Source organism: Rhinoderma darwinii, chromosome 2 (assembly GCF_050947455.1).
Source record: "Rhinoderma darwinii isolate aRhiDar2 chromosome 2, aRhiDar2.hap1, whole genome shotgun sequence".
Taxonomy (NCBI): Eukaryota; Metazoa; Chordata; class Amphibia; order Anura; family Rhinodermatidae; genus Rhinoderma; species Rhinoderma darwinii.
Genome location: NC_134688.1, coordinates 290,575,003 through 290,587,071, shown reverse-complemented (window position 1 = coordinate 290,587,071; position 12,069 = coordinate 290,575,003). Strand labels below are relative to the sequence as shown.

The window sequence follows — 12,069 nt, the reverse complement described above, 5'->3', positions numbered from 1 at the left end:
AAACTGATCAAAAAGCCGCATGCACCCCATGAAAACTACAATGGATTCCTCAAGGGGTCTAGTTTCCAAATTGGGGTCACTTTTGGGGGGTTTCCAATGTTTTGGCACCACAAGACCTCTTCAAACCGGACATGGTGCCTAATAAAAAAGAGGGCTCAAAATCCGCTAGGTGCTCCTTTGCTTCGGAGGCCGGTGCTTCAGTCCATTACCGCCCGAGGGCAACATGTGGGATATTTCTCTAAACTGCAGAATCTGGGCAATAAGTATTAATTTGTGTTTCTCTGATAAATCCTTTTGTGTTATAAAAAGAGTAAATTTCACCTCTACTTTGCTCTAAATTTCTGTGAAACACCTAAAGGGTTCATAAACTTTCTAAATGCTGTTGTGAATACTTTGAGGGGTCTAGTTTCTAAAATGGGGTGTTTGATAGGGGTTTCTAATATATGGGCCCCTCAAAGAAACTTCAGAAATGAACTGGAACCTAAAAAAATAAATAAATGAGGCAATACTTCGCTTCTTACATTATACTGATAATGAGCCGTGCCCACTCCGAGATGACCCCAGTTTTGACCGTTTGTATAAACGGAGACCCCTATTAGACCGTTCCAGTGCCCGGTTTTCCCAAGCATACACCCCCGAGAAGTGTTTTTCTATTGATGAGTCCCTGGTACATTTTAAAGGGAGGGTTCAATTCCGCCAGTACCTGCCAGGTAAGAGGGCAAGGTATGGCGTGAAGATGTATAAGCTGTGCGAGAGTGCATCAGGGTATACCTACAGGTTTAGGATACATGAAGGAAAGGCCACCCCCAAACCAGACTGCATCCTGGACTACAATAGGTACATGGGAGGGATGGACTTGTCAAATCAAGTCCTGAAGCCCTACAGCGCCATGCGGTGTGGTATAAGAAGCTGGCCGGGCACATCATACAGATGGCTTTGTACAATGCGTATGTGCTACGTCGATGTGCAGGCCAGAGGGGAACTTTCCTGGAATTTCAAGATCTAATCTTTAGGGACCAGGAAGGGGGGGCACCCAGTACTTCTGGAAGCGAGGCCACACGCATCGTACCAGGGCAACACTTTCCAGGAGAAGGTCCCCAAACCGGTGGAGAGGAAAAGAGTCAAAAGAGGTGCAGAGTCTGCTATAAGAGGGGGATAAGGAAGAACACAATATACCAATGTGACACGTGTCCCGAAAAACCAGGGCTCTGTATAAAAGATTGTTTTAAAATGTATCATACATCCCTTGATTTTTAATTTACCCTGATGCACTCCGCACAGCTTACCCCCCTCATCTTTCCCTTCTGAGCCCTGCTGTATGCCCAGGCAGCTGATAACAGCCACATGTAGGGTATTGTCGTACCCAGGAGAACCCACATTACAATTTAAGGGGTGTATATCTCCGGTGGCGCATGCTGGGCACACTATATTGGACACTGAAATGGCATATACATATATAAAATTGCAAATCTCACACTGCACCATCTGCTGCGCATTATCTTTTACACAGTACCTGTGGGGTCAAAATGCTCACTACACCTCTAGATGAATGTCTTAAGGGGTGTAGTTTTTAAAATGGGGTCACTTCTCGGGGGTTTCAACTGTACTGGTACCTCAGGGGCTTCTGCACACATGATTTAGCACCAGAAAAGCTCCAGTAGGCCAAATGGTGGTCCTTTCCTTCTGAGCCCTCCCATGGGCCCAAAGGGCAGTTTATCACCACAAATGGGGTATTGCCGCACTAAGGACAAATTGGGCAACAAAATGGGGTATGTTGTTCCTTGTGAAAATAAGAAATTTTGATCAAAAATGACATCTTATTGGAAAAAATATCATTTTTTTCATTTCACAGCCCAATTCAAATAGGTGCTGTGAAAAAACTGTGCGGTCAAAATGATAACAAAAACCATAAATGAATTCCTTGAGGGGTGTAGTTTCCAAAATGGGGTCACTTCTGGTGGGTTTCCATTGCTTTGATACCTCTGGGGCTCTGCAAATGCAACATGGCACCCGAAAACCAATCCAGCAAAATCTGGACTCCAACAAACACATAGCGCTCCTTTCCGTCTGAGCCCTCCCATGGGCCCAAACGGCAGTTTATCACCACAAATGGGGTATTGCCGCACTAAGGACAAATTGGGCAACAAAATGGGGTATGTTGTTCCCTGTGAAAATAAGAAATTTTGATCAAAAATGACATCTTATTGGAAAAAATATAATTTTTTTCATTTCACAGCCCAATTCAAATAGGTGCTGTGAAAAACCTGTGCGGTCAAAATGATAACAAAAACCATAAATGAATTCCTTGAGGGGTGTAATTTCCAAAATGGGGTCACTTCTGGTGGGTTTCCATTGTTTTGATACCTCAACGCCTCTTCAAACCTGGCATGCTGCCTAAAATATATTCTAATAAAAAAGAGGCCTCAAAATGCACTAGGTGCTTCTTTGCTTCTAGGGCTTGTGTTTTAGTCCACGAGCGCAGTAGGGCCACATGTGGGACATTTCTAAAAACTGCAGAATCTGGACAATACATATTTAGTAGTGTTTCTCTGGTAAAACCTTCTCTGTTACTAAAAAAAAATTGAATAAAATTGAAATTCAGCAGAAAAAATGAAATTTGCAAATTTCATTTCCACATTGCTTTAATTCCTGTGAAATGCCTGAAGGGTTAAAAAACTTTCTATATGCTGTTTTGAATACTTTGAGGGGTCTAGTTTTTAAAATGGGGTGTTTTATGGGGGTTTCTAATACATAGGCCCCTCAAATCCACTTCAGAACTGAACTGGCACCTTCAAAAAAAGGCTTTTGAAATTTTCTTAAGAATATGAGAAATTGCTGTTTATGTTCTAAACCTTGTAACGTCCAAGAAAAATAAAATAATGTTCAAAAAACGATGCCAATCTAAAGTAGACATATGGGAAATGTGAACTAGTAACTATTTTGGGTGGTATAACCGTCTGTTTTTCAAGCAGATGCATTTAAATTCTGAAAAATGCTATTTTTTGTAAATTTTCTCTAAATTTTGCAATTTTTCACAAATAAAGACTGAATATATCGACCAAATTTTACCACGAACATGAAGCCCAAAGTGTCACGAGAAAACAATCTCAGAATCGCTTGGATAGGTTTAAGCATTCCGACGTTATTACCACATAAAGTGAAATATGTCAGATTTGAAAAATGGGCTCTGAGCCTTAAGGCCCAAACTAGGCTGCGTCCTTAAGGGGTTAAAGAGGCTCTGTCACCAGATTACAAGTGCCCTATCTCCTACATAATGTGATCGGCGCTGGAATGTAGATAACAGCAGTGGTTTTTATTTTGAAAAAACTATCATTTTTGCGCAAATTATGGGCAATTTTAGATTTATGCTGATTTAGTGTCTTAATAGACAACTGGGCGTGTTTTTTTACTTTTTACCAACTGGGTGTTGTACAGAGGAGTGTATGACGCTGACCAATCAGTGACCAATCAAGCGTCATACACTTCTCATTTTTCCAGCCCATTGTTACAGTGTGATTGTGCAGTGAAAGAAGCCGGGCTGGAACAATGAGAAGTGTATGATGCTGATTGGTCACTGATTGGTCAGCGTCAGACACTTCTCTGGACAACGCCCAGTCGGTAAAAAGGAAAAACACGCACAGTTGGTAATTAAGAAACTAATTAGCATAAATCTAAAATTTCTCATAACTTGGTCAAAAAGTATAGTTTTTCAAAATAAAAACCACTTATCTACATTAAAGCGCCGATCCGATTTATGTAGGAGACAGGGCACTTATAATCTGGTGACAGAGCCTCTTTAAAGGCAATGTGTTGCCAGAAAAACATGTTGTTTTTTTTTTTAAATTAAACATTTTAGTGTGTGGGTGATTAAACATTGTTCAAATTTTTTTTATTTTTTTCACGAGTCAGGAAATAGTCAGGAAATATTATAAATTAATTCTAATTTATAATACTACCCATTTTTGGTCACTAGATGGAGCTATTCCCAAAATTGCAGCATTGCAACATTGGGTTAAAAGCCCTCGCTCTAGTGAGCTCTCAGCATCCCCCCCTCCTTTATCCTGGCTAGTGCCGGGATAAACGAGGGGTTTGAACGGTGTAACCTCCTACACTGTGTGTCGCCATTTTTTGAGCGAACACACAGTGTAGTAGGTTTACATACAGTAGTAAACACACACAAACACGAACATACATTGAAATCTCTTACCTGCTCCTGCCGCCGCGGCTCCCTCCGGCCCGTCCGCTCCGTTTGCTGCCGCTGGTCCAAGTGCACAAATCCGGAAGCCGCGACCGGAAGTAGTAATATTACTGTCCGGCCGCGACTTCCGGTCCACAGGAAAATGGCGCCGGACGGCGCCAATTTCGAATTGGACTGTGTGGGAGCGGCGCATGCGCAGTTCCCACACAGACGCCGTACACTGAAGTCAATGGGACGGGAGCCGTTCGCAGTCCCTATGGGACTGTGGCTGCCGTATTCCATGTCTGTATGTGTCGTTAATCGACAGACAGAAATGGAACAAAAAATGGCAGCCCCCATAGGGAAGAAAAAGTGTAAAAATAAGAAAAAGTAAAACACAAACACACAAATAAATATAAACGTTTTTAATAAAGCACTAACATCTTGAACATATGAAAACATTTTTGGGTGATGACACTGTTCCTTTAAAGCTGTTTTCCCATGAGACATTTATGGCCTATCCACAGGATAGGCCCTAAATGTCAGATGTGGGTCCCACCTCTGGGACCCTGCACTTCTCTCTAGAACGCTGTTTCTGTAACTCCCGACCATGTAATCATGAAGTGGCCGGAGGTCAGCGTGAGCACAAAAAGCTAGAACGAGGTTCAGGGGACCCCGTTCTAGAGAAAGGTGGGACCTGCACCTATGTGACATTTATGACCTGTGAATGTCATAAGTGTCCCCCATGGGAAAAACCCTTCAAGGGGTTAAGATAAAGGAGAAGAAACCTATATTGTGCGAAGTATAATGGTGAGAGGCAATAAGGTTTTAATCATGAAATGAAAGTAATTGCTTTGTAATGTAAACCTTGCTTCTAATCTGCAGACTAAAGATGACATACTTTTTGTTACATGTTAATCTATTTTCACAGGATCTCTCTGGTTCAATTGATGACCTCCCAATGGGTGCTGAGGGTGCTCTGAGTCCAGGCGTCAGCACTTCTGGGATCTCCAGCAGTCAAGGCGAACAGAGCAATCCAGCTCAGTCACCTTTCTCTCCCCATACATCACCCCACTTACCTGGAATCAGAGGGCCTTCGCCCTCGCCTGTTGGTTCTCCAGCCAGTGTGGCTGCTTCTCGTTCTGGCCCACTGTCCCCGACGTCTGTGCCAGGTGGGTGCATTAATAGTGTACTTGTTTTTCCCCCAATTATTAACCTGCTTTATTGTCTAAAACGAGTGAGTTTTTGTTAAAACGCATGACACTTATGCTATAAACTTTTTAAAAAAAATTGGGCTTGTAAAGAAACATAAATTCCATGTTTGTTTGTTTTTCTTTTTTTTTTTTACCCTTACAAGCGTTTTTTTAGTGGCGATAAACGCCATACATTTAAAAAAACAAAACAATGGAGCTAAAAGGGTACCAAAGTGAAGAAAGATGCCACAAGCAGAAAAAGCATTTTGTAGTGCGTTTTGAATTCCACTTTTGGCTTTCAGCAAATAACTGGTCGCATCGTTTTTGAAGCCAAAACAAAAAAAATATGTGCCGTTTTTCCTACAGAAGCGGTGTGAGGCCACGCTTAGGGGGAGTTCGCACAGTTTTGGCAAAATTTTTGGACTCGGAAAACGCCTTCGTTTGATTTCAATGGGAGGCGGGGGTATCTTTCCCGCAGAAACCGTTCGCAGGAATAAGAAGCGACAATCTCCATCTTCAGACGTTTACATCTCTGGCCTCCCAATGACAACAATGGGAGGCAGCGGAAGCATTTTTCGCAGCGTTTTTGCCCGCGCCGCTCAATTGCTGCGGCCGAAAAACACCGCAAATTCTAATAAAATCTATAACTCCTGTGGAGTCAAAATGCTCTCTACACCCCTAGATTAATTCATTGTGGGGTGCAGTTTCCTAAATGGGGTGTTTCCTTTGTTTTGGCATCACAAGACCTTTTCGAACCATCTAATAAAAAGAAGGCCCCAAAATCTTCTAGCTAGTCCTTTTGCTTCTAAGGCCAGTGTTTCAGTACATTAGGACACTAGGGCAACGTGTGGCATATTTCTATAAATTGCAGAATCTGGGCAATAAATATTGAGTTGCATTTCTCGGGTAAAACTTTTTTACAGAAAAAAATGAATTTCTGCAAAAAAAAAATAATTTCTTAATTTCACCTCCTACTTTGCTTGAATTCTTGTGAAACGCCTAAAGGCTTAAAGAGGCTCTGTCACCAGATTTTGCAACCCCTATCTGCTATTGCAGCAGATCGGCGCTGCAATGTAGATTACAGTAACGTTTTTATTTTAAAAAAACGAGCATTTTTGGCCAAGTTATGACCATTTTCGTATTTATGCAAATGAGGCTTGCAAAAGTACAACTGGGCGTGTTGAAAAGTAAAAGTACAACTGGGCGTGTATTATGTGCGTACATCGGGGCGTGTTTACTACTTTTACTAGCTGGGCGTTGTGTATAGAAGTATCATCCACTTCTCTTCAGAACGCCCAGCTTCTGGCAGTGCAGATCTGTGACGTCACTCACAGGTCCTGCATCGTGTCGGCACCAGAGGCTACAGATGATTCTGCAGCAGCATCGGCGTTTGCAGGTAAGTCCATGTAGCTACTTACCTGCAAATGCTGATGCTGCTGCAGAATCAACTGTAGCCTCTGGTGCCGACACGATGCAGGACCTGTGAGTGACGTCACAGATCTGCACTGCCAGAAGCTGGGCGTTCTGAAGAGAAGTGGATGATACTTCTATACACAACGCCCAGCTAGTAAAAGTAGTAAACACGCCCCGATGTACGCACATAATACATGCCCAGTTGTACTTTTACTCTTCAACACGCCCAGTTGTACTTTTGCAAGCCTCATTTGCATAAATACAAAAATGGTCATAACTTGGCCAAAAATGCTCGTTTTTTAAAAATAAAAACGTTACTGTAATCTACATTGCAGCGCCTATCTGCTGCAATAGCAGATAGGGGTTGCAAAATCTGGTGACAGAGCCTCTTTAAACTTTCTAAATGCTGTTTTGAATTACTTTGAGGGGTGCAGTTCTTAAAATGGGGGTTTGTATTGTATGGCTCTCTGAAAGCCACTTTGCAACTGAATTGGTCCCTGAAAAAAATAGCCTTTTCGAGTTTTCTTAAATGTTAGAACTTTAGCAGAAATTTCTAAGCCTTGTAACGTCCTAGGAAAAATAAAAGCTTGTTCAGAAAAACTATGCCAACATAAAGTAGACATATAGGAAATGTTAATTAGCAAGTATTTTGGGTGGTATTATGATCTGTCTTAAAAGCAGATACATTAAAATTGATAAAAATTCTAGTTTTTGCAATTTTTCGCTAAATTTTGGTGTTTTTCACAATTAAATACTGAATTTATCGACCAAATTTTACTAGTAACAAAGTTTAATGTGTCATGAGGAAACCATCTCAATCACTTGGATAGGTAAAAGCATTCCAAAGTTATTCGCACATAAAGTGACACGTCCGATTTGAAAAATTAGTCAGGAAGGTCAAAAGTAGCTGCAGCAGGAAGTGGTTATAAAAAGGTGTACATGGCCTTTAACCCCTTCCCGCTATTGGGCATGACTGTACGTCCAGGTTCAAAGTGAGTTCCCGCACAAGGGCGTACAGTCAAGCCCTGTAGATAAAGCCGGCACAGGAGCTGTCCGTGCTTAATCTTCAGCGGCTGTCAGCTGTCCTACACAGCTGACATCCCACTGCAACGGTGGCGAAGGCAGTTACCGCCAATTGCAGCCATTTAACCCCTTCAATGCGGCTGTCAATGGCGTCTGCCGCATTGAAGTGGTTGACAGAGGGAGGAGGCTCCCTCTGTACGCCCCCACCCCCGTGATGGATCGCGGGTGGTGATTGTTGCTATGGCAACCAGGAAGCCGTTGCTAGGCTTCCTGGTTGCCCAGGTATGGAAGCCTATTAGGTCCTGCCCGAGACAGGACTGAATACGCTAACTGTCAGATGAAGAATGACAGTTACAATACACTGCACTACATAAGTAGTGCAGTGTATTGTACCGGGGATCAGAAGACCAGATCTTCAAGTCCCCAGGTAAGTGTAAAAAAAAAAAAATGAAATGGGTAAAAAAAAAAAAATGTTAAAGAACAATAAATAAATAAATACGTTTTAACCCCTTAATGACCAGCCTATTTTAAACCTTAATGGGAATGTGTTGCTAGAAAAAAAATGTATTATTTTTTTTAGTTAAACAATTAGTGTGTAGGTGATTAAACATTGTTCTAATTTTTATTTTTTTCACGAGTCAGGAAATATTATAAATTAGATTCTAATTTATAATATTTCCCAGTGCTGGTCACTAGATGGAGCAATTCCCAAAATTGCAGCATTGCATGTGTTAAAGCAACCACATTGTTTTATGCTGCAAAATTGGAGAAAACTCACTCGCTCTAGTGAGCTCTCAGAATCCCCCCCTCCTTTATCCTGGCTAGTGCCGGGAGAAACGAGGGGATTGAACGGTCTAACCTCCTACACTGTGTGTCGCCATTTTTTGAGCGAACACAGTGTAGTAGATTTACATACAGTACTAAACACGCACTGAAACACGAACATACATAGAAATAACTTACCTGCTCCAGTCGCCGCCGCTTCCTCCGGTCCGTGCACAAGTCCGGAAGCCGCGACCGGAAGTAGTAATTTACTGTCCGGCCGCGACTTCCGGTCTACAGGAAAATGGCGCCGGACGGCGCACAGTTCAACTTGGACTGTGTGGGAGCGGCGCATGCGCCGTTCCCACACAGACGGCGTACACCATAATGGATGGAACGGGCCCCGTTCGCATTCACTATGGGACTGTGGCTGCCGTATTCCATGTCTGTATGTGTCGTTAATCGACACATACAGAAATGGGAAAAAAAAATGGCAGCCCCCATAGGGAAGAAAAAGTGTAAAAATAAAAAAAGTAAAACACAAACACACAAATATAAACGTTTTTAATAAAACACTAAAATCAAACTGATGTAAAAAAAATTTTTGGGGTGACACTGTTCCTTTAATGACCAAGCCATTTTTTACGTTTTTCCATCGTCGCATTCCAAGAGCTATAACCTTTTTATTTTTGCGTCGACATAGCTGTATAAGGTCTTGTTTTTTGCGGGACAAGTTGTATTTTTTAATCGCACCATTTTGGGGGACATATTTATTGATTAACTTTTATTTGGGGGAAATAGAAAAAAACTGAAATTTCGCCACTCTTTTTCGCGTCTTAAATCTACGCCGTTTACCGTGTGATATAAATAACACTAACTTTATTCAGTGGATTGTTACGATTGCAACGATACCAAATTTGTATAGTTTTTGTATGTTTTACTACTTTTACACAGTAAAAACGCTTTTTTTTCAAAATTATTTGTTTTTATGTCTCCATATTTGAAGAGCCGTAACGTTTTTATTTTTTCGCAGATGCGGTTGCATGAGGGCTTTTTTTTTGCGGGAAGACTTGTAGTTTTTATTGGTACCATTTTGGAGTAGATGCGACTTTTTGATCACTTTTTATCAAATTTTTTTAAAGTCAGGATTCCCAGAAAACAGCAATTTTTCCATAGTTTTTTATTACATTTTTTACGGCGTTCACCGTGCGGGTTAAATAATGTAATAGATTTATAGTCTGGGTCGTTATGGACGCGGCGATACCAAATATGTGTAACTTTTTAAATTTATTTAGTTTTTTTAATAGTAAAGAATTTTGTGAGGGGAAAAGCTGGGTTTTTCATTTTTTTCACTTTTTTTTTTAAAATTAACTTTAAACTTTTTTTTCACTTTTTTACTAGTCCCACTAGGACTATAATATGCGATTCTGCGATCGCTATTATAATACACTGCATTACTTTTGTATTGCAGTGTGTTACTGCCTGTCCGTTTAGACCTGGGGGCCTTTATTAGACCCCCGGCTGCCATTAGAGACACACACTCGGCGATCGTATCGCCGGGTGTCGGTGGGAGAGAGAGGGAGCTCCCTCCCTCTCTCCAAAACCACTCAGATGCGGTGCACGCTATTGTGCACCGCATCTGAGGGGTTAAACGGGTGAGATCGATACTAATATTGATCTCATCCGGCAGAGCAGGGACGCTCCCAGCCCTCAGCTGCCTCTAGCAGCTGAGAGCAGGGAGATTTGACAGCTCCCTGCTCTGTTTACTTATTCCGATGCCACGACGTAAGAAGTCTATGGCATCGGAATAAGGCCCGTTAGTGACCGACGTAGAAACACGATGGGCCGGTCACTAACGGGTTAACTAATAAAAACAACAATCGCCCGGTTTCCCTGATCAACTCCTTTATTAGAAAAAAAATTAAAACGTGAAGAAAAACTATACATAATAGGTATCGCCGCGTTCGGAACGGCCTGATCTATAAAAATATCACATTATTTTTACCGCACGGTGAACACCGTAAAATTTTTTAATAAACAATGACCACATTTTATTTTTTGGTCATCTTGTCTCAAAAAAAATGTAATAAGTGATAAAGTTGCAAGTAACGCAAAATGGTACCAATAGAAACTACAGTTTGTCACGCATAAAACAAGCCCTCCCGCAGCGATATCAACGAAAAAATAAAAAAGTTATGGCTGTCAGAACATGGCGACACTAAAACATGATTATTTTTTTTTTTTTTTCGAAAGGAGTGTTTTTATTGTGGGAACGAAGTGAAACGTAACAAAACTATATATATTTGGTATTGCTGTAATCGTATCGACCCACAGAATAAAGTTAACATGTTGTTTATACTGTACGGTGAACACTGTAAAAAATAAGAAAACAAAACCGTGCTAGAATTGCTGTTTTTTGGTTTCCTCATCTCCCAAAAAATGGAATAAATAGTGATAAAAAAATCTCATGTACCCCAAAATGGAACCAATAAAAATTACAGCTTGTTCCACAAAAAACGCGCCCTCACACAGCTCCGTCACCAGAAAAATAACATGTTATGACTCGCAAAATGATGCTAAATGACGGCCCAGACAAATTTTTTAGGTCCAGTAGAATTTCACTAAATACCCTACATTGTCATTTGCTGGACCCCGTAGATGCAGCGGAGATGAGGAAACTTTAGGGCCTTGTGCGGCTTATAGGGCTAGTGAAGAAGTCAAAGATTTGGCAATACTGGAGCGCAGACATTTTGTAGAATACCCAATAAACCCGGCCTGTGTATAAAGGATTGGTTCCAAGCGACCACACCAATCCATGGATTATTCATTCACCCCATTATTACATCATCCTATTATGCCCTGATGCGCTCCGCCCAGCTTACATATACCCTGATGTACTCCACACAGCTTACATATGCCCTGATGCGCTCCGCCCAGCCTACATATGCCCTGATGCGCTCCGCCCAGCCTACATATGCCCTGATGCGCTCCGCCCAGCCTACATATGCCCTGATGCGCTCCGCCCAGCCTACATATGCCCTGATGCGCTCCGCCCAGCCTACATATGCCCTGATGCGCTCCGCCCAGCCTACATATGCCCTGATGCGCTCCGCCCAGCTTACATATGCCCTGATGCGCTCCGCCCAGCTTACATATGCCCTGATGCGCTCTGCCCAGCTTACATATGCCCTGATGCGCTCCGCCCAGCTTACATATGCCCTGATGCGCTCCGCCCAGCTTACATATGCCCTCCGCCCAGCTTACATATGCCCTGATGCGCCCCGCCCAGCCTACATATGCCCTGATGCGCTCCGCCCAGCCTACATATGCCCTGATGCGCTCCGCCCAGCTTACATATGCCCTGATGCGCTCCGCCCAGCTTACATATGCCCTGATGCGCTCCGCCCAGCTTACATATGCCCTGATGCGCTCCGCCCAGCTTACATATGCCCTGATGCGCTCGGCCCAGCTTACATATGCCCTGATGCGCTCGGCCCAGCT

The 12,069-nt window shown here is 42.4% G+C and overlaps 1 protein-coding gene across 2 annotated transcripts in view; it reads left to right on the top strand.

The window, feature by feature from the left end:
* The window catches only part of ARID1A (AT-rich interaction domain 1A), an 80,443-nt gene that overhangs the window by 53,028 nt on the left and 15,346 nt on the right, over nt 1-12,069 (top strand). For both annotated transcript variants that reach the window (XM_075853454.1, XM_075853453.1), the window contains one exon: nt 5,109-5,349. In XM_075853454.1, coding sequence (XP_075709569.1) covers nt 5,109-5,349 — 241 coding nt within the window. The remainder of the gene's footprint in view (nt 1-5,108; nt 5,350-12,069) is intronic.